Source organism: Oenanthe melanoleuca, chromosome 4A (assembly GCF_029582105.1).
Source record: "Oenanthe melanoleuca isolate GR-GAL-2019-014 chromosome 4A, OMel1.0, whole genome shotgun sequence".
Taxonomy (NCBI): Eukaryota; Metazoa; Chordata; class Aves; order Passeriformes; family Muscicapidae; genus Oenanthe; species Oenanthe melanoleuca.
In genome coordinates this window covers 12,053,867-12,078,626 of record NC_079338.1, presented here as the reverse complement: position 1 = coordinate 12,078,626, position 24,760 = coordinate 12,053,867, and the positions used below count along the sequence as shown (strand labels likewise).

The following is a 24,760-nucleotide window of genomic DNA, read 5'->3' as shown; positions in this document are numbered from 1 at the left end:
AACTTAGCCCTTTCCATTACCTCAATGAAGGCAAATGTTGTTCTTCAAAGCAATAAAATTTCCAATGTGTTCCAAAGTCTGAAGCAAGGGTGTGTTTAATTACATTGCTATATTATATCATAATATATGTTATAAATATTTAATACTGTTATACACAGTTATAATTATATATTATAACAATATTGCATTTAATTATATTGCTATATAAATTTATATATGTGGCTACAGAAAACTTTATTCTGAATGGTAAAGTGAGTAACTGCTCTGAAATTCAGAGCTATTCAAGTACTAAGCATAAAATTATCTACAATAATTTTGTCAGAGCCTGCAGTGTACGTGCTGTCTGACTGGCTTCTTATGAAACTGAATCACTACAGATACCATGGCAATCCTACTGCAACCACAGAGTAATTTGTACTGTCTGCTGCTGGAACAGAAAAAGGTAAGTAATTGTTTCACAGAGATGATATCACAGGTGTGATTTACCTGAAATGTACATTAACCCCCCATACACAGTTCCAGCATGACCATAGTGGGGTTCATTCATTTTTGCCACGTAGCTCCACTCATTCATTCTGGGGTTGTAACATTCCACAGTGGCTGTTGGAGACAAAGGAGACATAAAAGAGTTGAAATCAGCATGGCAGCTTGGTGCTGAGCTCAGTGCAGAGGCACAAACATTCACAGAGAAGTGCCAACAAGTAACACTGCTCAGCTGAAGGAGTCTCAAGGGAATTATTGAGTACTATCACAGAAACACAGAAGAGATGGGGCTGGAAATGGCCTCTGGAAATCATCTAGTCCAACTCCTCTGCTAAAGCAGGGTCACAAAGAACAGGTTGTGTCCAGTTGGTTTGTACCATCAGCAAACTTGCCAAGAGAACACTCTGTCCCTTGCTGACTAATTTTCTATTAGTAGTGTAGTGTTTCATTAAGGGTTTGCACAGCAACATACAGCACATACAGCATATGCAAGTCACTACATCAATGTACAAAAGCCTTCCTTAAAAATAATTTAAAAAAAGAAACATCCCTGAATCTGGAAAAGAGATAAGCAGTGCCTGTGTTGATGTACAACTCCATTTGTGCAGTTCTCTCTGTAAGATGGAATGTTGAAGTGATCAAGGGTTTTATCAGATCAGAAATCACAGAAGACAGTGCCAAGTTAAGAAGAAACACAGCACAGAATGGATCCCTGAGAAGGAAACCTCTCTCTGATGTAAGATGGGAGATGGAGGCTGCAGGAAAAGGGCAAGCAACAAGCACAGGGAATACAAAGAGAAGGCAGATTCAATAATGGAGCAAACTGTAGGTATTGGCAGCCTGCATACTACAGTATGATCAGAGGGACACAAGAGCCTCAAAAACTCAAAATACAGTGACTTTATGATGCACAATTGTCAATAATTAAATTATCTTTAAGACAAATTAAATATCATTTTAAATAATTAAAGACTGCTTCATTTCTGTTGGATGTTTATGAACTATACATAGAAAAATCAAGTCTGTCTTGAAAACTAGCATTTTACTTGCTCTAGAACAAGGTTTTTGTTAAATCAAGGGTAGAAAATCTTAGTCAGCTCTATGGAATCAGTAATGATGACTTAACAGTGCAGGATTACACATCAACCAAGACAGAAAATACCCTTAGAATGTGAGAAACTTGTCATTATAAAGGCAGAATCTAGTTAGTGTTAGTTTAAGCTAATTACAGAAGTCTAGACCAGGCCAGTAAAGAACATCAGACAGTAACACTTACATAGTGAATATAAGGCACCTCGCCCTAACTCAAAAGCTGTTTTAAAAAGACCCTCTGGATCATTTTGGAAGAGTATAGCTATGATCTCAGACTACAAAAAAAAAAAATTCCTAGTCATGAAAAAATTAGTATAGAGCACATTAGAGTGACCTTCTGAATTCTCTTTCAGTTGCTGCATAACCTCCTTATTGTTGCAAAAGGGGATGATAATACATAATTCCATGCAATTAGTGGCTCAAGTACATGCACTGAAAACAAAAGCTTCCAGTTACAGTGTCAGAAATAATGTTTGACAGTCAGTTCAGCATCATCTAAGGCTAGAAGTGAAAAATAAGTCTATTTTGCACACAAGAATTATTAAATTGCAACAGCATGCTGGATTTGCTTCAGCTTTTCCCCACCCAGGAGCCGAACTTCAAATTTATGACATGCAGAAAAGTGACAGTCCAGAACATTAAGTTCATGATATAAGGCAAAACACACTAAATGTCTGGTTTTTTCTAAACAAATTATATATGTTGACCTGCATGTATAAAATTATTAAATTTATATTCTTGAAACTGTTTCAAAATAGTAATGAAATCTTGAAATGCATCTGGTTCTGTGAAAGTGCCTCGCACAAGGACTCCCAGTTTTGCTATCTCAGGGGTGTGTAAAAATAACAAACCAATACTAACTAATTGAAAGTCATCTATGCCTACAGTACTGGTGATGCACCAAATTTTTGATTTAAAAATCTGCCCAATATATGGACAAGTTCCCAAGTCTACTCCAAGACATCTGCCTGGGTTGTTTGGGTTGTCTTAATGAAGATAGAAATCTCCTCTTAAAAAAAAATTGCATTCTTTTCCATTTGATATGCTTCAGGCCTTCTGTATCCCATCAAGGACTTAGCCTTAAATCCAATGAATGCTGGAGACACTCTCTTGCCCAAAGAAAGGTATAGGCACAAAGAACTGATTCCACAAATGATACCTACAATTAAATCTGTGAGTTGTGTTCTGTTCAGTGCCACCTTGACATCAATAAACCTATGCTTGCTCTTGTAAATATATTCATCCATTCCAATATTCTTTTTTTTTAAAGGAAAGCTCTTTTCCACTTTGCTCTCTTTAGCAATCAGAAGCAAAGATGTGCAGAAAGAAACAGATTTGATGTGAAGTAATTATAGCTGTCCCAGTTCCACCCTAGATCAGTCCCATCCACACCCCTTTGTCTGCTTCTCTGCACCAAAACCATCACTCTGCTGCTTCCACAAAACCTGTATCCCATTCCCAAAGTGCTTCCACTCTGCACCAAGGGGAGGAACTTGTATTTCCAACCCACTCCAAGGACAGGAAGAGCAGAGGATGTGTAAAGGACGAGGAGAGCCAGCAGCACCCAAATGGATGTGACATTCAACGCTGGACAGTTTTATCTCACCCTGCACTACAAATTGCATTTAAGAGAGAAGCCATAGCCAAAATCTCCCTTTAGCAAGAGAAGACAAAGGTGCAGAATCAGTACCCATTACCACCATCACTATCACCATGTTGTAAAGACATTTATCTGAGAAAGGATGATGCTGAGCCCAAGACTCATCACTTTCTGATGTGGCTTCAAAACTGTCTCAAACATTCCTAGTACAGCTAAAATACTGTCTGACACTATTGCAGACAAACTATTCCAACTCAAATCTCACATCCACTGTGCTCTAAAACCCAGCTAATCACTTTCCAGCTGAAAAACCCTACTCTACCAATCTTCTGGTAGATTGATCTCTATACTTGTTTCCCTGCTACCTTGCAAGGTCATTCAACTTCTCTCTTTTAGCAAGATATTCCTCTAAACTAGAAATAAAAAAAAAAAGATTAAAAATTCCAGCCCATAATTTAAGACAGACATCTCTAGAAAATCTCCAGACAGAGCAGAGTTCACAAAACACTCTAAAACTGCTGCTTTAATGCACTTAAGTGAGAGTGATGGATTCATTCTTCTGACACCATGAATGATTCACACCAGGCTTTATTTATGTTTAACAGCAGAACTTTTGATGTGTTCATTACCATAATCTAGGGAAGACAGGCCTCATCTTAATGGAATTAAGCAATCTCAAAAAGACACAAAGTTTTGGCAGTCCCAAGGGATGTTCAGCCTGCACTCATTTTATAGTGCCATCTGTGATGCTATTTGAGGAGTATGCTGATATTTAACAGTTCTCCGTCAGTAGCTTCTAAAGTGTCTTGAGGTCTGTTACAGCAGCATTTAGCGACTCTGTGATCCAGCCTTTTAATTTTTTTACATTATTTCTATAATACAGCTTGTTCCTGTATAACTGCAAGCTGACTTGGTTAAATAGTCCTGACTAATTTTGTCCTAGCATAGCAAGGAGCCACTCCAAAAGAAGCCTTTGCACAAGAGGTCCTCTAGTTCACACTCTGGTCTGATATTCATGATACTCATCTGACAGTAAACAGCCCAAGTGGGTACTGCTGCACATCAATCATCAACATTTAAAATATATTAGCTATATCTTTATATAATTACGTACATGTATATGTACAGACACTCACAGGGGAAGTTTCTGCATAAGAAAAGGAGGGTTCAACATCGTAGAGGGGATCTGGAAAAAAAATACCTTCCAACTTGATGGGCAGAGGGTTAAAAGAACAGGTAACTGGCCTGGCAGATTTCTCTTTCTGTCTGTATTGCAGTGTGATGAATGAATCTGTGGTTTAGTCACAACCCAACATCCCCTAAAGTGCTTAGGAAAAGCCTATATATAAAAACCCCAAACTCTACTCAAGCCTATCAACAGCAGAGCCTGAAGTATCTGGAAAAATACCTAAATTCACAAGTTTTCTACTACTTACACACAGCTTCTGCCATCGTCAAGTACCACAACTGAACTCTTACAATGAGCTACAGAAATCTACTTGTCAGAAGAGAGAACAGTCTCCAGTGCTCAGCTGGAACCTGCTGATGTGCTGTGCTTCACAAGTGCCTTTGTGAGCCACACCTGGTTTTCCCTTTGTCTCTTTTCCCAAAAAGTCCTGGTTTTTTGCACACCTACTTTTCCTCCTCATGCTCAAGTGCTGTTCTCCTGCCTTCTGGGAATACCTCTGGCAGGTGCCTGCCTTGACATTTAAAAGGAACTAACCAGAATTATCTACAATCCTTTCAGGAGTGGTGCTTAATTCTGCACAGCCCTAAGCTGCACAGGGTTGAAAAATCTAAATTATAATATCATAATTCAGGATATTTAAAGGATACATTTACCACATTCCAACACATGTACCACGCACATGGAAATCCACTCACCCTGTCCAGTGAACCAAACTTTTCTCGGTGGCAGGCACTGGTAAAACAGCAGCTCATTATTACACTAAAGCAAGTATTACAGATGCAGAAAGTGGCATTTACAAAGTTCTCAGAGGATTAAACATCTGAAAACTGTTCTGAGAAGGTTTGATGGAAAGCCTCAAAAAGTATAATTTTTATTCTTGTGAATGTCAGTGGAAAAAAAAAATCATTTTAGTAACTTTAATCCTTTGGCCCTTTTCCATAAGAGCCAACATTCCAGAAAGCTCAAGTCAGGTTTCGGGATTTTTCCCTCTCTAACAACAAACTGAAATTAGTTTGAACCCAAGGGCAACTTCTTTAATATCTGTCCAACACACATTTGACCTTCTCTTCTATGAAAAGACTGAGAGTTTTTCTCTTCTGAACAGAATGGCAAGTTTAAGCTGGATTGCATCTTCCAGTTGTCAAGGCTTATGAAAGAAATATGAAAATGGAAAGTGACTCACCTCACAATTAACAAGGAAAGAACCTGAAGCCCCAAATCAAAGCATCAGACAGCTACAATATTTAGCATTTAAAGTGCTATTCCCACAGACTGATCCAGTGGCATTTTTCAGGTCTGTGGAAATTGCTACAGGATTTTAATGATATCTTTACAAAGGAATTTTAGATAGGTGATACATTTTGTATTTTAATTAAAGAAAGCAGAAGAGTTGAGGTCAGCAGAACGATACTGCTTGATCTAATTTAATGTAACGCTGTGCTCAAAGCCTCCAGGTTGCACTGGCTTAGTGACAATATTATTTCATATTGATTTTGTCAGACTTGCAACTTTTTCACTGACATTTTTATAATCCTACTCTGTTCAGATTGTACAGTGCACAAGGTCAGCAATCTGATTATCTGCTATCAATTCATACTGTTAGAAAATAGCTCACTGAAGCTAAATATCAGGTTTTCTGATATTCAAAGATCAATACATGTAAGTTTGCACATTAAGTCTTTTAGACGTTACTGAGATTGTTTAGGATGTATATTTAGATAAATAAAGTGATACACAGTAAAACCTCAGGATCTGCATCAGAAAATGGCTGTCTAAGGAAGACAAGTTATTGCTAAGCAGTTTTGCATCTTTTTGGAGCAGGAGGCATTTTAAAGGTCCCATTTCATCAAACATTGGAATGGATTATAAATTTTTAGCAAAGCCTGGCCATTTTTGTATGGTGGAAGCAGTGTACTGTATGTCTCCTATGAAAATTTGCAACATGACGATGAATTAAACCTGTGTATGTGAATAACAGAGATGCAGGAATTTTAAGAAGACACAGATCCTGCAGTGGAAATCAAGCTTTGTATTGTGTTTCAATTAAAACGTTTCTCACTGCACTTACAGATATCTGTGCGTTTCTGAAAAGCAAATCTTAGTAGAAAGAGGTAAAAGCCACAAAGGGACAAGGGACAGCTGAGTATTGGGCTAAAAGCAGCAAACTAAATAATGAGATGTTATATCTGGTTTAGATACAATATTATGCTAAATGTAAAAGCACAATCTGTGACATTTCAATTTTAAAACAGGCAAATTTACAGTCGAGTCTCCTACTCCAGACTTGACTAAATGCTAACCACCATGGCTTTGCACAATGCAATGGATGAGTATGGGTCATCCTCTGCAGACTTTTGTTATCTCCTGGAAACTGATATGACAGGTTATTCTTCCGTGTTTTTGTTTGGGTTGTTTGGGGTTTTTTTGTGTGGTTTGGGGTTTTATGTTTGTGGTTTGGTTTTTTTTTTCTATTTGGGTTGGGACTTTTTTTTTGGTCAAGCTAAATTAAATGTCATTTGCAAGGGGGGAAAAGATGAGGCACCAGGACCGAATCATTCAGTCTTTCCTACAAATAAGTTACCTGTGTACTCACAGGATCATAGGTGAAATATAATATTTTTAATAATTATAAAGAATATCAGAATCTCACTAATCTGTGCGTGAAAAAAACCACACTCATTAGACTAAATTAAAAAAAACAAAAACAAAAAAAACCCCAACCACACATCAAAAAACCCCTTGTCATTTCAAATACTATTCCAGAAAATTTGTGTCTTTTACAATGTAATGTTCATTCAGCAGTGAATTTCAGCTAGAGCCATGTATTCCTTAGGAATGGATTTTGTTTCTCAGCTGAAGTAATGATTAAGTTTTTCTTTTTAAAACTGCATTTATATTCCCCCATACTTACACAGGCAGACATATATGAAACATATGTATGTTTCAGGGTAAAGGCCAAGACACATGCATCAATACACAAGACATACGTATTATGAATTTGCTTCTGTGGGATGCCTTCTAAAATTAACTTCTAATAGTATCCAGACAAATTTCTGTCTGCATTTGCAGTATTTCCAGAAATCAGCAGCACTCCAATGACTTGAACTTGTTTCTCTCCACCCATTTCCTGGCAGCAGGGCATTTCCAGGCCAGCGAAAGGCAGGGGCTGGCTGCAGCAGGACTCACCTAGCTCACCCGCTGCGTTCCGACCTCCGACTGCGTACAAATGTCCTTTGAGGGCACTTAGGTGGAAGAAGGTCCGTTTCTCGTTTAGAGATGCCACTTGCATCCACTTGTTGTAGCGAGGATCAAACCTGAAGACCGTGTCGACCGCCGTCTTTCCCTTGGTGTCGTAGTTGCTCTGGCCGCCCACCACGTAGAGGAAGTTGCCGATGACGGCGATGCCGTGCTGGTAGCGGGGCGCGTCCATGGGAGCCAAGGACCTCCACTCGTGGGCCTTCTCGTCGTACATGCGCAGCTCCTTGCTGACCACCAGCTGCTGCCTGAGCACTCCCCCCAGCGTCACCAGGTGCGTGCTGTCCGAGCGGATGGCCGTCCGCTCCGACTGCATCACCGGCTGCATGTACGGCATCATTTGGTAATTGCTGGCTTCCAGCAGCAAGTTGACGCAGGTGTTGTCAGTTCTCATGAAGTCCACTGTCTGAACGTAGTTGATAAGATCCTGGGGTGTCATCAGGGGGAACCTGATGTTTTTCATGAGCTTTGCAGCGAACTCCATGCGAGGCTCCTCGTAGCGCAGCCAGCGACACGCTGCCTTGAAGAGTTCAAGTTCAGTGCAGTGCTTAAGGCTATTACTTGAAAGCACGAAGGCAAGACGTTCAAAGGGGAGTTTCACAAATTCACCAGTACTTAATAATGCAGGGAAGTTCTTCAGGATGAAATTATTAACATATTTATCCACTTCTGTGAGATTGTATGTGTTGGCAATTCGCCCAACCTCAACACAGTTTTCCAACGAAACCTATTAAGTAAACAGAAGAAGGAATCAAAACACTTTCTTAATTTGGTGCCTAAATGATAATGTAAAATGTAATGAATACTGTAGAATCAGCAATATTTCAGCATTTTGCAGCGCTCAAGGAGATTTACATGTGAGTAAATATTCAATGAAGTATATATATTCATGACTGCAAGCGGAGACCCAATTTATTCCTTATTTTGAAGAAAGAAATGAGACAAGTAACAAGCAGATGGCATATATTATGTCAAATACCTTATACAATGATGAGGCATAGCAGTTATATAGCACTTCATCTTTGAAAAGCTCTGAAAACATCTTTGTAAGAAAGACATGTAGAAAATAAAGCTAAGGGAGAGGTGATCAGCCCTAGGTTACAGAGAACAAAAGTCTCCCCATTAGATGTTTTCTGACATTTGTAAAATTGTATTCACTTAAAATTAAAGAGAATGGCATAGTTAACCCCTGCATGTCACATATTTCAGACAACTTATATTTACAGTGTTCAATTTCATGAATACATTCCTTCAAAACAAACAAAAATGTATCTTTAATAAATCAAGGCAATGTTCCTACAGACTCTGTTCAAAATTAAATACATGTCAAAAATAAGACAAAGGTAGTGATTTTAGTTTACATATCATTTTCTTAAAAGAATGAGCCTAGGAGGATTTCCCCTAAAAATACTCAGCTCATTAAATGCTTTTAGCAGTATGGATCACACCCTAATTTAACTCAGTATTCGAGTACTGTATCTTGATAATCATCTGTTTTACACTGTAGCTGCATCTACCTTTTTATACCTTTGGCTTCTGAATTTCTAAAGTCATTTTGACCCAAGGCACAGGGAGGAAGGAACATATGAGGTATGGGGCACAACTTCTGGTGGGTTTTCAGTGAACCCAGTCAGTTCATTTCAGAAAGCTCTCTGGTACATGTGCCCAGCAAGTCACTCAAATGCTTCCTGCAGAGAATTGCAGCTTTTTTGCATTCAAACCTTATTCCAATGCACGCTTCATTTACACATGTTCTAGTCTCTGTGCATGTCAGTCTTACTCAGTGTCAACCATTTCCAAAACTTTGTGATTCTCATTACATTTGTAATGCCAGACGAATTTAAGCTTATGAATCTCATGGCTATTTTTTAAAGATTGAGGACTATGACCCAACTGGAGCCTAAGAATTCAAAAATCTACAAATGACCTTCTGATCATGACAGAGATTAGGAGATTTTAATACTGTATAATTCAATCTGATCATTGTCCTTTAATACCAGACAATTCAAGTGCCTAATGAGTACAGGAATAGGAGATGTTCTTAATTCAGTAGACACTGATCTATCTTGCCCTAGAGTTAAGATCTACAGCCATCCAAAGTCTTCATTCACACATCCTGAAATGCCTACTAATCCTGTAATCAGGTCCTAGCTATAAAATAAAAGTGCAGCAGACTGTCAGGAGTTCCATTTGTGCTTTATATACATGGAAATAATTTTTTATAGTACAAGACAGACAATATTGTTTCAATCAAAATATAATCACACCAAATAGCAACAGCCTATAAAATATTCTGTGACTTGGTTTTGAGGATCAGCATCAAACAGGTTGCCCAGAGAAGCTGTGGCTGCTCCATTGCTGAAGTGTTCAAGGCCAGGCTGGATGGGGTTCTGGGCATCCTGGTCTAGTGGAAGCTCCCTGTCCACAGCAGGGGGATTGGAACTGGATGATCTTTAAGGTCCCTTCTGACCCAGGCCATTCTATGATTCTAATTTCTCTACATTTCCTTTTAGGTATTTTAATTTACATAAATTAATTGCATAATGGAAATAACAGCATACCATAAATCAAGTAAATGCAACAGAACATTCTTACTTCTAAAATCTCTTTCAAGTTGTATTCCAAAATAAAGCAATGGAAAAATCACCTTAACAAAGAGCTGTCGTGCAGTATGCCACAAATCTTAAATCTTGCTATATAGTTACCATATTGAAAAATCACTTTGCAATACATTGGCACCAAACTAGAGAGATGCAGCACTTCCTTCACATCAAAGTAGGCAGGCAGATGATACTGCATACAGGAAAGGCATGCTTGAACTTAAAAGATCAAAGCAAAAGCTGTGCAGGTACTGTACCACTGGCACATGTTCAGGATGCAATGAAGTATTTGGAGCTATTGCTGACTGGCTGCTGCTTATCAAGTGCTCAGAGTGTATTGAGTTATGTATTACCATAATTATGTTATACTGTAAATCTATGCAACTGAGCATATTCCTGGACTTCTAAATTTGAGAAATTTATTGACACATTAACACTGTTAATGACTGATGAACATGACATCAGCGGTTTCCAGTCAACCCCTGATTCTCGGAAAATTTACTTTATACTGCCTTTATTAATCCACTGGGACTGTACTGCACTCAGGGTTGTTTTTTTCATATATGCTTGCAAGTGCTTTTCATTATGCTTATGAAATAGTGCACTGTTTGACTCACTAAAATTCCACCACTCACCTCAAATCAGGGTGATATTTAATATTGGTTACAGAGGTTACTTTTCTTGCAAAATTACTATTACCTTCTTTTCTGTGCTCTAAGATAATAATCAATGTACCAAGCTAAATTATATTGCGAAGACTTAAAAGTCATAAAAATATATATTCCAGAGATTCTCAAATCCTGAGCCAAAAAATAATCCTTCAACAAAAAGAAATGCTATAGCTACATCTACTTGAATATTCAAAACTGGACAGAGTTCAGTACAATAATGTTATTTAAATAAATATTTATTTCAGTTACCCAAACATTGGGGTTTAGTTATTTTTTTTTTACAAGTTTGACTTATGATATGGTTCTGTGTGGATCAGTCAATCAGGAGCTCTTCAATGAAGAGAAGGAACTGCTGCTCTGGAAATCCCACTGAAGTGAACAGGAGGAATGGAAATGTCAGGTGAAAATATAAGACTGTACAGTGTATCCAAAAACTAATAGAAATACTCACAAGGAAAGAGCTAAAAGCCATAAACGTTCAAACAGCTAAGCAGCTCCACAAGGAATTTCATTTAAATAAATCCTATTTTGACTACTGAGCAGAGCTGCTCACTCACATTACTCATTGTAATTGCTCATTACAAAGCAGAAGTTGCAGAAAACACTAAAAAGCTTTTCAAAAAAGAAAGGTCAAGCACAGCACCGTGTTATGCCAGCCTGAAAAACCCAAAGCAAAAGCCAAAGTACTTTCTTGAGAAAGCAGTTCACTTAATTCTTTGAAATTTTGAAGCAACTCTTATAAAAACTGCACTGATTATAAAATACAACAAACCTGGACACAGTGAAATGATTACAAGTATGAGAGCCTGAGAACAGCTCAGGAAAAGTAACATGCACAAGAAAACTAAGCCCCAAGGCCTCAAATCAGGTATCTAACTTTGTCTTGTTTCAATGAGTCTTAGACACTGAAGCACTTAATGCAGAGCTTCAAAGGGTCAAAGTTTAAAAGAGCAAACACACTCCTGAAAACCTCAATTTTCCTGTGGGCTTCCATTGACAGAAGCCCAGAAAAAACAGCACAGAAAACAGAATCCATTGTACCCCTACAGCATAAAGCCAGAATCCTTTGACAGCTGTCAGAGCTGGTCCAAGGGTTAAATCCCATGTTCCCACAAAACAGATTAACCTGCTCCATCCTCAGATAACCAAGTTCATTTGACATGACAGAACTTCCAAGTATTAAGCCCTCAATATTTGACTGTTTCCTAGTAGTCACAAAAGCATAAAGCACCAAATTATAGAAGGAATATATTATTTTTCCAGGTATATCTACAACACTAATTTTCAATGTTTGAGAATGTTTTCTTTAATTACAGTGTGACAACACTTTCCCCAATACCCTGTGATTTTCCTAAAAGCCGTAATTCACTTGGGTAAATTTCTCATCTTTCTCCATTTTGTACACTGCTGCTTCTTTTGCAAAATCAGTATTGTGTCTACAACTCACTACTCTGAAAACATTTCCATGGCATTTTTATGAATCTTAATTACATTACAGTTCAGTTAGACGTGAACATGAGAGTAGCCCTAGTCTATTGTACAGCTATAATTATTTAAAAGCAATAGTGACAGTAAGACTGAAAACATCTTAGGAAGTATTCCACTGTTTTTCTGAGAGCCTGTTTGGTTGCAGAGCAAAGATAATCAAGGTAATGGGCTACTTGACAGGAGGGCTGTAAATGCAGAGGAAATAATAAAACACTTTAAAGTCAGCTACAACTGATACTATTCTTTGAAGGTCTCATTATTTTTGTTACACAAATTAAGCTGTTACCTTAAGCTCCGGTTTTTCTTCATAAATATTTCCAATACCCTCTTATGAAGTACACAATTACATTATGCCTTACATAAACTGACTTCCATAATCTCTTTAATAATGGACTCCCCAGACAATTCAAGACAATTAAGTATTTGTCTGGGAAGGGTTACCTCAGCTCTCAAGCCAGCTAACCTCAGTAGAAATAAGCTCAATACTTGCTCAAAATATTCATTTAAATTACAGAAATGCTCCTTGAAAAAGAAGCTCATTTGCTCACCAACTCTTGTTTCAACAAATTTAGAAGTAAGGTCATTCAAAAATTCTTTATATAAGGACACTAAGAACATAACTAAGATAACAGAACAACCTCAATTTTGTACTTCCTTTACAGCTATAACATGAATGAGATTGTCCTCTTAAACATTGGTCTAAATGAAAGTATTGCCCCAAAAAAACCCCCAATAAAATTAAGAGAATTAATAAAGTCTTCCTCATTCTTTGAAAATGCAGTATCAAACAAGATATTTCTTATTTGAACAAAAGCAGTGACTGAGTCAACATCACAAGTGAACATACTTTCAGAGAATGAGCATTTTAAACAATAACACTATTTAATATGAAAAAAGTTCTTTCCTTAACAAAAAATAAACAAGCAGCTGCCCTACCCAGAAAGGGGAAAGGGCAACACAGTATCCCCAGGGCTCAGCTCCCATCAGAGAGAGCCCTTTTCAAATACCTGATTCAAAACACCACCAAGACCTTTTTCCAAGCTGGCATTTATAGTAATGTCAAACCTGGAGAGCCATCATTTTGGAGAGTGAATAAAACACTGAGCAACATAAAATAGGTGGGGTAGGATTGAAAAGTATTAAGCTTAAATTAATAATTAAATTATAATTAAACATTTATCACAACATTAACAGACAACTGGTCAGCTAGAAAATATTTCCAAATTAAAAGTAAATTAAAAATCAAGCCTAAGTATTCTAATATATCATATATTGGAGTCCTCTGCTTTGCATAAATCCTGGTACATACTTTCAGTTAGGGAGGTCACATTTCTAAGCCTGTACTCTGCAGAGCAACAGGAATACTGCTCCTTTATTTCTCATTACAGAATCCAAAACCTGAATTCCAAATAATTTTGCCATTCATGTGGAACACAAGTCTCCCTGTTAAAGAGTTCTAGTGAGGTATATTAGCTTTTGACATCAACATGAAAAAAAAACCTCCAGGAAACATTGGATATAACTGCAGGGTGTCTCTCCAGGCAGAGCTGCTTTGACAGCACAGCTCTTGCACCACTGCTGTTCTACAGCCCCACAGAGCAGGTGCTCCTCATTGCTGGCAGGACAGGAGGCCAAGGAAAGGCACTGAGGGATCCTACCTGGGTACTGCTTTTTACTGTGTTTGAGTCAGAAAACAGGGAACTGCACCCCCATTGAGATGGAAGGGCTGTAACTACAGGAATGAAGTGAAGGTAACTGAAGCACACCTACTGAATGCAGCAAGCAGACTAATGCTAGAGTGAGTGCAGGCATGCAGGGAGCATGAAACATCTCATATCAGACATGTAAGGGAAGAATTTTGATGTGGTAAAGCACTTGTATCAACCTCATACTGTACATAATGCTCAGAAGAAAACCAGCTTTTTCAATGAAACTATAAGGCAAATTTGTTCTCTGTGAATTTAAACTATGAATAATGGCAAGTTTTAGACATAACTTTGACTATTACATAAGTCAGTGTCATTACAGAAGAAAAAACAAAACTAAATACCAAAGCCTTCAACATAAATGGGAAACAAATCATCTTACCCCAGAGATAAGAAATACTTTACAGAAGTCCAAAACAGGTAAAATCTGCAAAAAACTGGCAGCTTCCAGAGTGTCCTGAAGGTTGTCCATGTTAAGGGAAAGTTTTGCAGTATAAATGAAATCAATGATCTTCTTTAGGCCTATTTTGTTCACACCATGAAGCTTAATGCACATTAAATCTTGTTCCTTCATTCCTCCTGAAACAGACATGAAGGTAAATGTATATGATCATTTTGATGTGGTTGAAATTATTTCATAAATTTAGAGATAATTAAAATATAATTTTGAAATTTAATTTAAAAACCCCATATGCAACAGTAGAGAGATGTTCAGCCCATAGTGTTTGCAATCCTGCACTGATTCACACAGCACTGAACTTGTGTCTGAGTGTCTGAATGAGAGCAGTTTGGAGACAGCAGTACAGGGCTTTAATAAAAACACCACCTGTGAACATGGCCTTGAAGTAATCACTTGCAGAAGCCATCATTGCTCTGTGGACTGGAAACACCTCATCACCATCTCCAGGAACAAGTGTCACATCACAGAGCAAACCTTCCACTCGCAGCTGGTCAAAGCCCTGCAGGAAAAGCACAATGCAAAACATCCCTTTGATTTGGGAGCAGAGTAGGAATCTCTTTCATTTCCCTCATGTAAATATTTATTTTCTTTTATGTACATGTGTACTGTAGGTCAAAAAAAGTGACAAATAATTTGTCATCTTAAAACCATTATCTGTAATATATTCAATGATTATTATTCATTGAAAACAAGCAGAATAATCACTATTTTCCAGATACAGCTGATGAATGCAAAGTACACCAGGGCTTAGAAAGTAGTTTTATTCAAATAATTAAATTATTTTCAGGAAGGAGTTTCCTTTGTAAGCTTTCACAATAGCAGTTGTTTCAGGTAGGAACTGCTATCTTTTTTGGACCTACCCATTCTGGTGATATTCTAGATATAATTCTATTCCACAGCAATTTAAGGGGTTTGCAACCTAACAGGCCTAAAAGGAAATCTGTTACCTGGTTGTATGATTAGCAAATTTGTTACCAAAGTTGACATGCTAAAAACTCCAAAATAAACTCCCATTATATCTCTGATCTCCTATGAATTACTTACAACATCTAACTGTAATAAAAAATAAAGTCATCTACAGCAGCATCCTAGAGCAAGATTTCCTCCAAAGAGGGGCCCAGTTGTGGCTACTGGAGGATGAAATACTCTCCTCCTTCATTCACTGTGGAATAAACAGAAGCTCAAATATTAAACATTTTCCTTCAAACTGGTATTTTTCTAATACTAGCAAGAATGCAAATATTGGTTCTATAGATGTTCTATCACACAGTAGTGCCATAGTCAGACCCAGCACAGAGCATTACACCAAACCTGGCAGGGCTCTGCTGTCTTGGGGACCTGCCTAAATTAAATAATGATATTTAAGCAAGCTTCTGTGATACAGCTATCACATCAGAGTTTAAATGTTGTTACCTCTTAGAACTTGAGAGTGGACTGGGATATGATCCCAGGAAAAGGCCAGGCTTTTTTTCCAAGCTGATGCTAAAAGTTGAAACTCTACCTCACAGGAAAAGAAATCCCAAGCAAAGCTTGCTTGTGGGCATTGACAGCATAAGAACATGAGAGTGTCTGAGGCTTTATAGCAATTACTAGACTGATAAAATCTGAGTGGACACATTGTTTAGAACAGACAAATTCTCAGTTCAGCTCAATAGAGGCATGAAAATATTGAATTACCTGTAATACCACAGAACTGTGAGTATTGCTGGTGAAAAATCTTGTGGTTCCTGTCTTTGAAGACTGCAGATGGGCAGAGACGCCCATATCGCTGCTCCCAAGAGACACTTTCATATGAGGATCCTCCTCTTCCACCAAAGATCTAAGAAAATTGGAACACAGAAACTTTAAGACCAAACTCACTTTCATTCAGTGATCTTTTGTTCTAAGCCCTCAGTCTTCTGGGATGAAATGTAACAGCACAGAGGCTACAGGAAAAAAAATCAGCAGGCAACAGAACCAGTCCTTAGTGGTTCCCTTCAGCTAATTCAAGAAAATGAAGCGTTAACAGTCTCTACAAAGGCAGAACTACTTTTTGGCTAACAAGTTTTTCCTTTTCCTTCTATCTCCAGCTCACTGATTTAGACATTTGCACACTATATTGTTTCTACAATCCAGTATTGTAGGATGTTTGTAGAGGTTTCCTGGTTTCCAAAATCAAGCATCTTAGCTTCTCCTTGGCAAAATGGTCAAACACTGAAACTTCAAGGGTAATATGAAAGAAAGTATTTTCATTCCTACAGCTTGCATTACCTCATTCATGCATGACTATTCATAATAGAAAATGTACTTCCTGGAGTTTCAAACTGCAGTTTTAACCTGGTTTTGAAACACACAATTAGAATTCCTTTAGGACATGATATCCAGTAGTCTGCTACTGTGCAGGCAAATACTTGATAATTTTGATTTAAGATTTGATTCCAAGCAATTACTGTCCAAATCTAGACAGGACGAGCCAATTTTAGGTAGAACTGTCAAAGAAATACTGCAGTATTATTAGCCTATTATTTTAACCTTGAGATGTAAATTAGGTTACATATGAGAGCCTAACCATGCCAACCTGAAATTATTGTAAAATGCAAATAAAATTCTTCTAAAGAAATATTAACAACTAGTTTCTGTAACTTCTCTGATCTAGTGTTCTACCTATGAGCCTTTATACATATATAATGAATATGTACACAATTTTAATTAGCAAACATTAGCTAGTAATCCACAGAAGAGGGCATCTCCACTGTTAATCAAGACTATATCTCAAATTTATAGCTGTTTGATGTTGCCATTGCAAATTTCAGATACAAAGTTTCCAAAATTTTAAACATGCAGGTTTAAAACATTGGCGTTCAAATTAGTTTCAGAAATTACTTGAAGTAACAAGAATATGCTTAAATCTCCCTCCTTTTCCCCAGTTTTGATTATGATCACTGTGTAAGGACAAATTTGGAATTTGTAGAAGAAAAATAATTTTCATAATTTCCTTTTTAAAGAAGATATTTACCCCCACCTTCTTTGGGTACAAAGACCATTGCAGAGCACTTTCTGAAACTCACATACTACCCTCATGGCATCATGTGCCTTGCTCAAACCCATGAGCACAAAAGGTCAGCTACAAAAAACATACTCAAAACAAATTCACCATTCAACAACGTACATGGGTTTGGAACAGTAAGATTTTATGCACACAGACATAACATTGTAGGAACAAGGGTACATCTAAACAGCTGTGACTTCTAATGTACTCAGCTGAATCAACTAATGTGGATGAACTGCAGCATGCAAGATTTGTGCTATTTTTGAAACACAATTATGTCTATTTTATAAAACAAATCCAGAGTCATTTAAACAGTTTATAGGGTATACCTTAGAACAGGGCTCTCCAGACTATCTCTGCATCCAACAAATACAACTATGCAACAGAGCAGCAAGCAGTTGCTGGCTCACAACCCAAAATGTTTTACTTCACTCAGTTCTGGGTGTTTTGGGTTTGGTGGGTTTTTTCTACTTTAGTTTTCATACAATCACATGGAGGTAAATCTTACATAATTTCAAAGGACATCCAGTCTCTAAATTTATCCATGTCTTTCTAAGAAGAAATACAAAATAATGTGGGGAGACTTGCAAGCGTGGGTGTGAAGAACAACAGATTCAACAAGCATGAATCTGACTCTCCTCTCTTGAAACATCTTCCCAAAATGTCAGATCAGATAGATGTTACATGAAGGAGCATTTAAAATATTTTCTCTGAACTCAGAAGAAAATAGCAAGTGCACACATAATTTAAAATCATTACAAAAAGAAACAGACAAGTAAACCAACCTTCCTGGCTGTTCTGAGTGGGCTTTTTACCATGTTTGCCACATCACTACTTGACTTCCTGACAGACAGCATAATTCATAAGTTTTACAAATGAAGGCAAAGACCTTGAGTATGATTGATTTATTCCAAGAACGGCTGGGAAAATGCAAGCATTTTGCTGAACATGACACATAAGTTCCCATAGCTCTGTTCTCTACAGGTCATTCTCTGTAGAACACAATGCCTAGTCAAAAGTGCACAGTCAACAGGGAATAAAATAAACCTTAAAATACTTGCAATACCTAAAAGTAGACATTTGACATGCTGTAAGTGTGGCAATAAGGAGTCACTTCTTCTACCTGATTTTCCATACATAATAAGCAGTTCTCTATATCACACACACAAGCTCAGCAGCTCACCATCTGAAGCTCTTTTGCAAAAGAAATTTTCACTATTTCTCTTCCAAATTTGCTGTTATGTATAGACAGAAACTTGCACATGTGAATGAGGCATTAAAAACTGCAAATTTCACATTATAAGACTTCACCAGAATATAACTTTCACAATTCTAGTCCTAAACATTAACTTGGCTGTGTATGATTCCATGTGAATAAAGACAAGCAGGTGATATTAGTATATGGCTAAACAACTATGACCAAAAAACAATTGTGATGAGGGGTTTTTGTTTGTTTGTGGGGACTTGGGGTTTTTTGTTTGATTTGTTGTTGTTAAATACACCACCTTTCCAACCTACAGCTTTACAGATCTGAGGGGCTGAGTACCCTCTCCCTTCTGCAGAAAGTGACATTCAGGAGCTGGGTTTGGCAGAAGTTTCAAAGCAAGTCAGCAATAGCACCTGGCAATAAGGCACTGATCCCCTGAATTCCAGCCCTGTGACATTCACCAAGAGGGGAAGAGCATTCCCAGAGCAATCACAAATTATGCCTTTGTTACTGGCTTTGTAGCAGTTCAGCATTTATCTCCACACAACACCAGAACCTTTCTTTGCAAGACAAAGTGAAACTGCAACAGTGCTTAAGCTCTGTGTTAACAGCAGTACACAAAGAGCAAAACCCAAACATTGCATCACATACCTTGCAATAAAAGCCTAAAGCATTCAGAATGCAGCTTCTGTTACAGGGGCTGAAACATTAAGATTCAGAAATAACTCTGCCGTTCACACCCAGAACAGATGGGGAATGCACTGAATGTCCAACTGACTTCCCAACAAAATCACAGTAACTACATCTGCCTTCTTTGGACACTTACCAAAGGCATTATTTACATTTATTAACATAGGTCTACTAAGCACTATAATTAACTCAATAGTAATGAATGCAAACATTGATTTTTTTTTTTTTTTTTTTTTTTTTTTTTTTTTTTTTTTTTTTTGCTTTAAGTACAGTATATCACAATTAAGCATACTACCAGAGGAGAAAGTTAATTCACTTCCTAATTAATTCTATTGTCCTGATCAATAGAAATCATTAAACCAGAAGTGCAGCAGTACCATTTTTAGCTGAGTTTTAAAAAGTTAGGAAACAAAAGAACAAAAGTTAAAAGAAGTTAAAACTACAGTAACATGTAGTGAGAATTCACAGCACGCTGCTCTAAAGGTGGATGTTAGAATCACCTTCAACACACACTTGGTCTGGAGAGGGTAAAACATCACAGTGATGAGAATAAGGGAATGTTGGAGCTGCCTGTGAAATTGATATTAACACTGCAAGAGGAAGGCTGAAGAGCTGCCTGACTTTCTGCAACCTCTGGGAAGCAGTGACTTGCAGTTCAGAGAAAGGTGCCAGAGGTTAATTAGTTGCTATCACAAAGTGGGTTGAATCAGAATTTTCTTTCTACCCTCATGTTGATTCTTTCAAGTACAGCACAGTTTTTTCCTGGAGGCTGCAACCAAATGTGCTTTTCTCATGACTCCATGTTAATCCTCCAAGTACTTCCAACTGATATTTTTGTAGTGGTGAAATATGGAGTGTTCATTATAGATATTAACATGCTTTAACTTTCCAGCAAATACTGACAGATATCACTGGCTGAAGTTACAACATGATTCACAGAGGCAAATTGCTTTCTAAACCACTTAGCAAATATTAACCTGTTAAAACAGTTCAGAGGCATCCAGGTGACCCAAGATAAGCAAAGACCTGTGAAAATTGTGACATTTTATTCTCAGCTAGAATACTCAAATCATGGAAGTAGCCATTTTGTAGAGCTTAGTGGCACAAATGAAATAAACCAATATTCTGTTATGATGTTTTCTTTAGAAGTAGTCAAATTTATTCTGATGCAACAGAAACAAGACAACTAAGAATATTATTATGGACTTGTACATTTCCATCAGTAAACCATTCATCTGTTTCTCAGACTATTGTACAAAGTCTTTGAAAACAAAGTAAGGAGATCAGCCTACAGCTACAGATATTTTAGAGTGCATGTTCTCCAATTTATTTAAAACCCAGTCTTTACATAACTCAGTAAAAGTTTTGCCAAAGCCAGATTTGCCAGAGAGTGAGTTCTTAATTTGGTGAAGCTCAATAGCTCATTTTTGAAAGGACTATAACCTTATTTTCTCTGTCAAATCACTGTTCAATGAACCAGGACCATAAGTGTTCTGGTCACTGGTAAAATGGCTTCTGATGCAATCACCCCTGGCATGTGCCAGGATTCTGGTATTTATCAGGTAACAACGACAGAGATTTCAATTTCATATTAGGTTTTTCTTATTGCAGGCCAAATCTTTATGATTTTATGGCCTATCAAAAAAAAAAAAACCAACTCTGGTACATTCCAAGGCTATCCTATGCATGCAATTTTCTAATGAACCTATTAATTAAAAGGCCAGTAAAATACAACAAAACTTTCATTTGCTATTAAAAACAATAGCAAAAAAAAAAAATTTACTTTGTATGCATAATCTGCCAAAGAGTATTTTAGTAGGCTTAGTCTCCAAAAGAAAAAAGAAAAAGTTATTGACTATATTGCTGTCTTCCCATTATGAACAGATGCCCTAACTTCATGACTAATGAAATTAGGAATTCCCCAACAAAGCACCTTGAAGCCAGTAAGCAGAAATGATATGGAAGCATTGTATTAAAGAAAATCTCATCATATTTTTTAAGAAATTCAAATATTAATATAATGTAGATGAAAAAATTATGCAGTTATGGTATTTCACATTTCCATTCCATATCTTCTACTCATACAATTTCAGGAAATCCTTTATTCAAACAAAGAAGTTACTTTTATACTTGTCCTCCCCTAAAATATCATCTCTTCCTTTTATTACTACTTTTTATCAAGAATTTCTAATTTAGTTCTTCTATGGTATCAGCAACCCAGTAAAACTAACCAGTTTTATCGACTGCAAATGATTTCTTATTACAAAAAAACAGTTTCTACAGGAAATGCAAGTCCATAATTTAAAACAGATACATATTCCAGCTAGCAGAGAAAAGAAAGAGAAATGGTTATTTTTGTTCCAATAGTTTGACATGGCAAGTTAACTCCTGTCCACAGACCAAGGAGCAAGTTCAAACTTCAGCTCTTGCTTTGGGGCACACAAGAACTGACACTGCTGCTGCTCAAGAGCCAAATGTAGCATGAGCACAAGAGCAACACTGGAAGGCAGGACCTGAATTACTTTGCATGGATCACCTCTGTGACATACACAGTGCATTAGGAGTAGGAATTATGCCTTTTTTTTTTTCTTTCATCACTACAACCAGTTGTCCTACACTATCAGCTTCAGATGTCACTGTTTTTACTGGACAGTTCAAAGATTATATTTTTATTAGGTGAACTTGAGGCTGCTGCTGCAACTAAAAACACCTTGTATGTGTCAGGCTACTGAATTTCTTTAAAATGCCATTTAATTCTGTTCATTTGAAGGGGACCACCACAATCAGAAGTTTACAAACCTTCTGCCTCAAGTGAATTAACATTGCACTGTAACTACTGCAAATGCAGTCTCATAAAACAGCTATAGCACCTGGTGCTGAATACTGCTCACTTGAACAATGCTCTGACATTCATATTTTAATATTTCACTTTTTACACCTGATCTTTTTTATACATTAGAGGGGCAGCAATAGCAGCAGAATATTTTAAAATATTTGCTTAGTAACGTCATACTCAGCTCTTCTAAATCTCCACTGCAGGAGAAAGGCACAAAGTAAAACTTACAGTCTCTTAAATTAAAAAGCAAATAGATGTCCCATTTTCCACCTTTCCTCTAAAGTCAGAGTGTTCTGTAAAAGGAGAACATAAAAACAGGTTCTATGTAATAGACCAAAGCAGAGAGAAGTGGGTTTTTACTTTTACAAAGTAAACAGGAGATAAGGATGCAGGACTTGCAAACCCTCCAAAATTGGCAGAGAAGGACAGAGGTCCCTTGTGGGCACACACTGATGGGCAGAGGCAGGCAGAGCACCAGCTTTTCCTGCTGTTCTGACACAGTTACAGCACAAGATGCTCATTGCAGTGACCAGCTGAAGAAGGTGAAGTCAGTACAGAAGCAACATAGCCTGAGCAGCTCTGTCAGCACCATCACCAAAGGCAGCAAGGCTACAAGGGGAACAACCACCACAGCCTCCCCTGAAGGACAGGGACAAGGACATGTGCTTAATCACAGACTGGCTCCAGGTAACCAGCTGAATCTATTTTGAGAAGCAAAGTTTTGGAGACTAGTACTTAAATGTCAAGCCTTAACCTTTCATTTCTTTTTTCCTTTTTTTTTTTTTTCAGTCCAGTCATGTTTCTTTGGACTTCAATGTGAAATCACCATATTGTGTCCAAGCACACAAGCCCAATCAACAGAAATTATGAGCGCTACTTAAAACACTCAGGTGATTGAAGGCATTGTCACTGTTCCCAGAACCGGTGGATCTCAACAGAAAGTAGGACAACACAGAAAGAAAGATACTCCCAACATTACCTAAACCTTTTTGTATCACTTTCTAGTATGGCCACACTGTGATCAAAGCCAGCAGAAGACAACTGAGCAACTTCAACTGTTTTAGTATGATTTCCCAAGAATATTCACACAGAAAATATTCTCTTCAAAATTCCTTCTTAAACAACTAAACAATCACAGGTCTCAAGCTGTTTACAGCATAATTACAGCCCGCTGGTTAATTCAAATTTGTTTTCCACAGAAACAAAGCAATATTTGGCTCAGTCAGTGCTATAAAGCTTTTGTTCCTAACAGCATTTAATCTCTCTGGGAGCCTTAGTATCACATCCACATTTATATGCTTGACAAAGGGTTTGCATTCATTGAGTCATTCGTAGCTTAAATTTGGGGACTCGCATTGTTTAATGATGCTGAATTAGAAACAGTTCACTAATGACTTTTTGCCAAAGTTGGTGTTTGTCTGTTAATTCCTACTATTAGAAACAGAAAAAGCAAAGAAAATACACACTTTGTAGCTTTTCTACATAAGGAGAACCATTATTCCCTTAATGTTGAAAAAGGTAAAATAGAACAATCAGACTTCACAGTTTAGGCTGGACTAACACTGCACCTATTTTCTGCTCTTTATATTTGGTCTTAAGTACTCAAGAGTTATACTTCCTGTATATTACAAAACACTTACAAAAACCATTCTGCACGCACCAGCAGATTACAGTTGTACCTCATGTGCCCTTAGTTTTCACACACAGAAATTAGGAAGTTAACAATGGCTCCGTAGAGACCAATATAAGCCTAAGGAGGCACCTGCACATTGACTGTTTGGTCACAGAACCTCCATCCCACTGCATTCCTGTAACTGAATTATGAACTACTCCTTTCAAGAGTGTTAGAGGTTTTTTCCCTATATACTGGTCAGAATAATTCTGATACCTTAAAAGTCAGTAAGATTCTGACATTAGGATTTGGGTTCTTGTCTACCATTCCCCTTGCTTTGTCACTTCCCACAGATGTTTCAGCATTCCTTTATTGCAGTCTGCTGGACAGGATGTAGAGGGGCATTAATTACTTTCAATTGTAAAATATTTTCCCCTATGTGATAAAGCATTTATATTTATGCATAAGAGGAGCATGTGACTTGTTCATCCCACAAAAAAACACATTTTTGCAATTTAGACATTGATACAATCTTAGTGCTGGACAAAATATTACAGCAATAATACAGATGTGCACTTCCACTTTAATGTGATTACACTACAATTGTCATTATTACTATTTAAAACAAGCAACTACTATTTCAAAACTGAAATATTCAGCAAGCACTTTTGAAGATGCATAGGTAGCCCCACCCAAATGTCAACAGAAAATACCACTTTGCTCTAGAAAAGTCAATGAGTAGAATGTGACTGAAGAACAAGATTTTTTTCACAGTAACAAAGAAATAATGGTAAAAATAATAAACTGGCAGAACTGACATGCTGGCAAGACAGGCTAAGTAAC

General features: G+C 37.4%; 1 protein-coding gene across 5 annotated transcripts in view; it reads right to left on the bottom strand.

The window, feature by feature from the left end:
- KLHL13 (kelch like family member 13) overlaps window positions 1–24,760 on the bottom strand; it is a 79,508-nt gene that overhangs the window by 6,733 nt on the left and 48,015 nt on the right. For all 5 annotated transcript variants that reach the window (XM_056491433.1, XM_056491434.1, XM_056491436.1 and 2 more), the window contains 5 exons: window positions 16,222–16,363; window positions 14,911–15,043; window positions 14,467–14,663; window positions 7,551–8,346; window positions 487–600 (listed from right to left, as the gene is read on the bottom strand). In XM_056491433.1, the coding sequence (XP_056347408.1) occupies window positions 487–600; window positions 7,551–8,346; window positions 14,467–14,663; window positions 14,911–15,043; window positions 16,222–16,363 (1,382 nt within the window). The remainder of the gene's footprint in view (window positions 1–486; window positions 601–7,550; window positions 8,347–14,466; window positions 14,664–14,910; window positions 15,044–16,221; window positions 16,364–24,760) is intronic.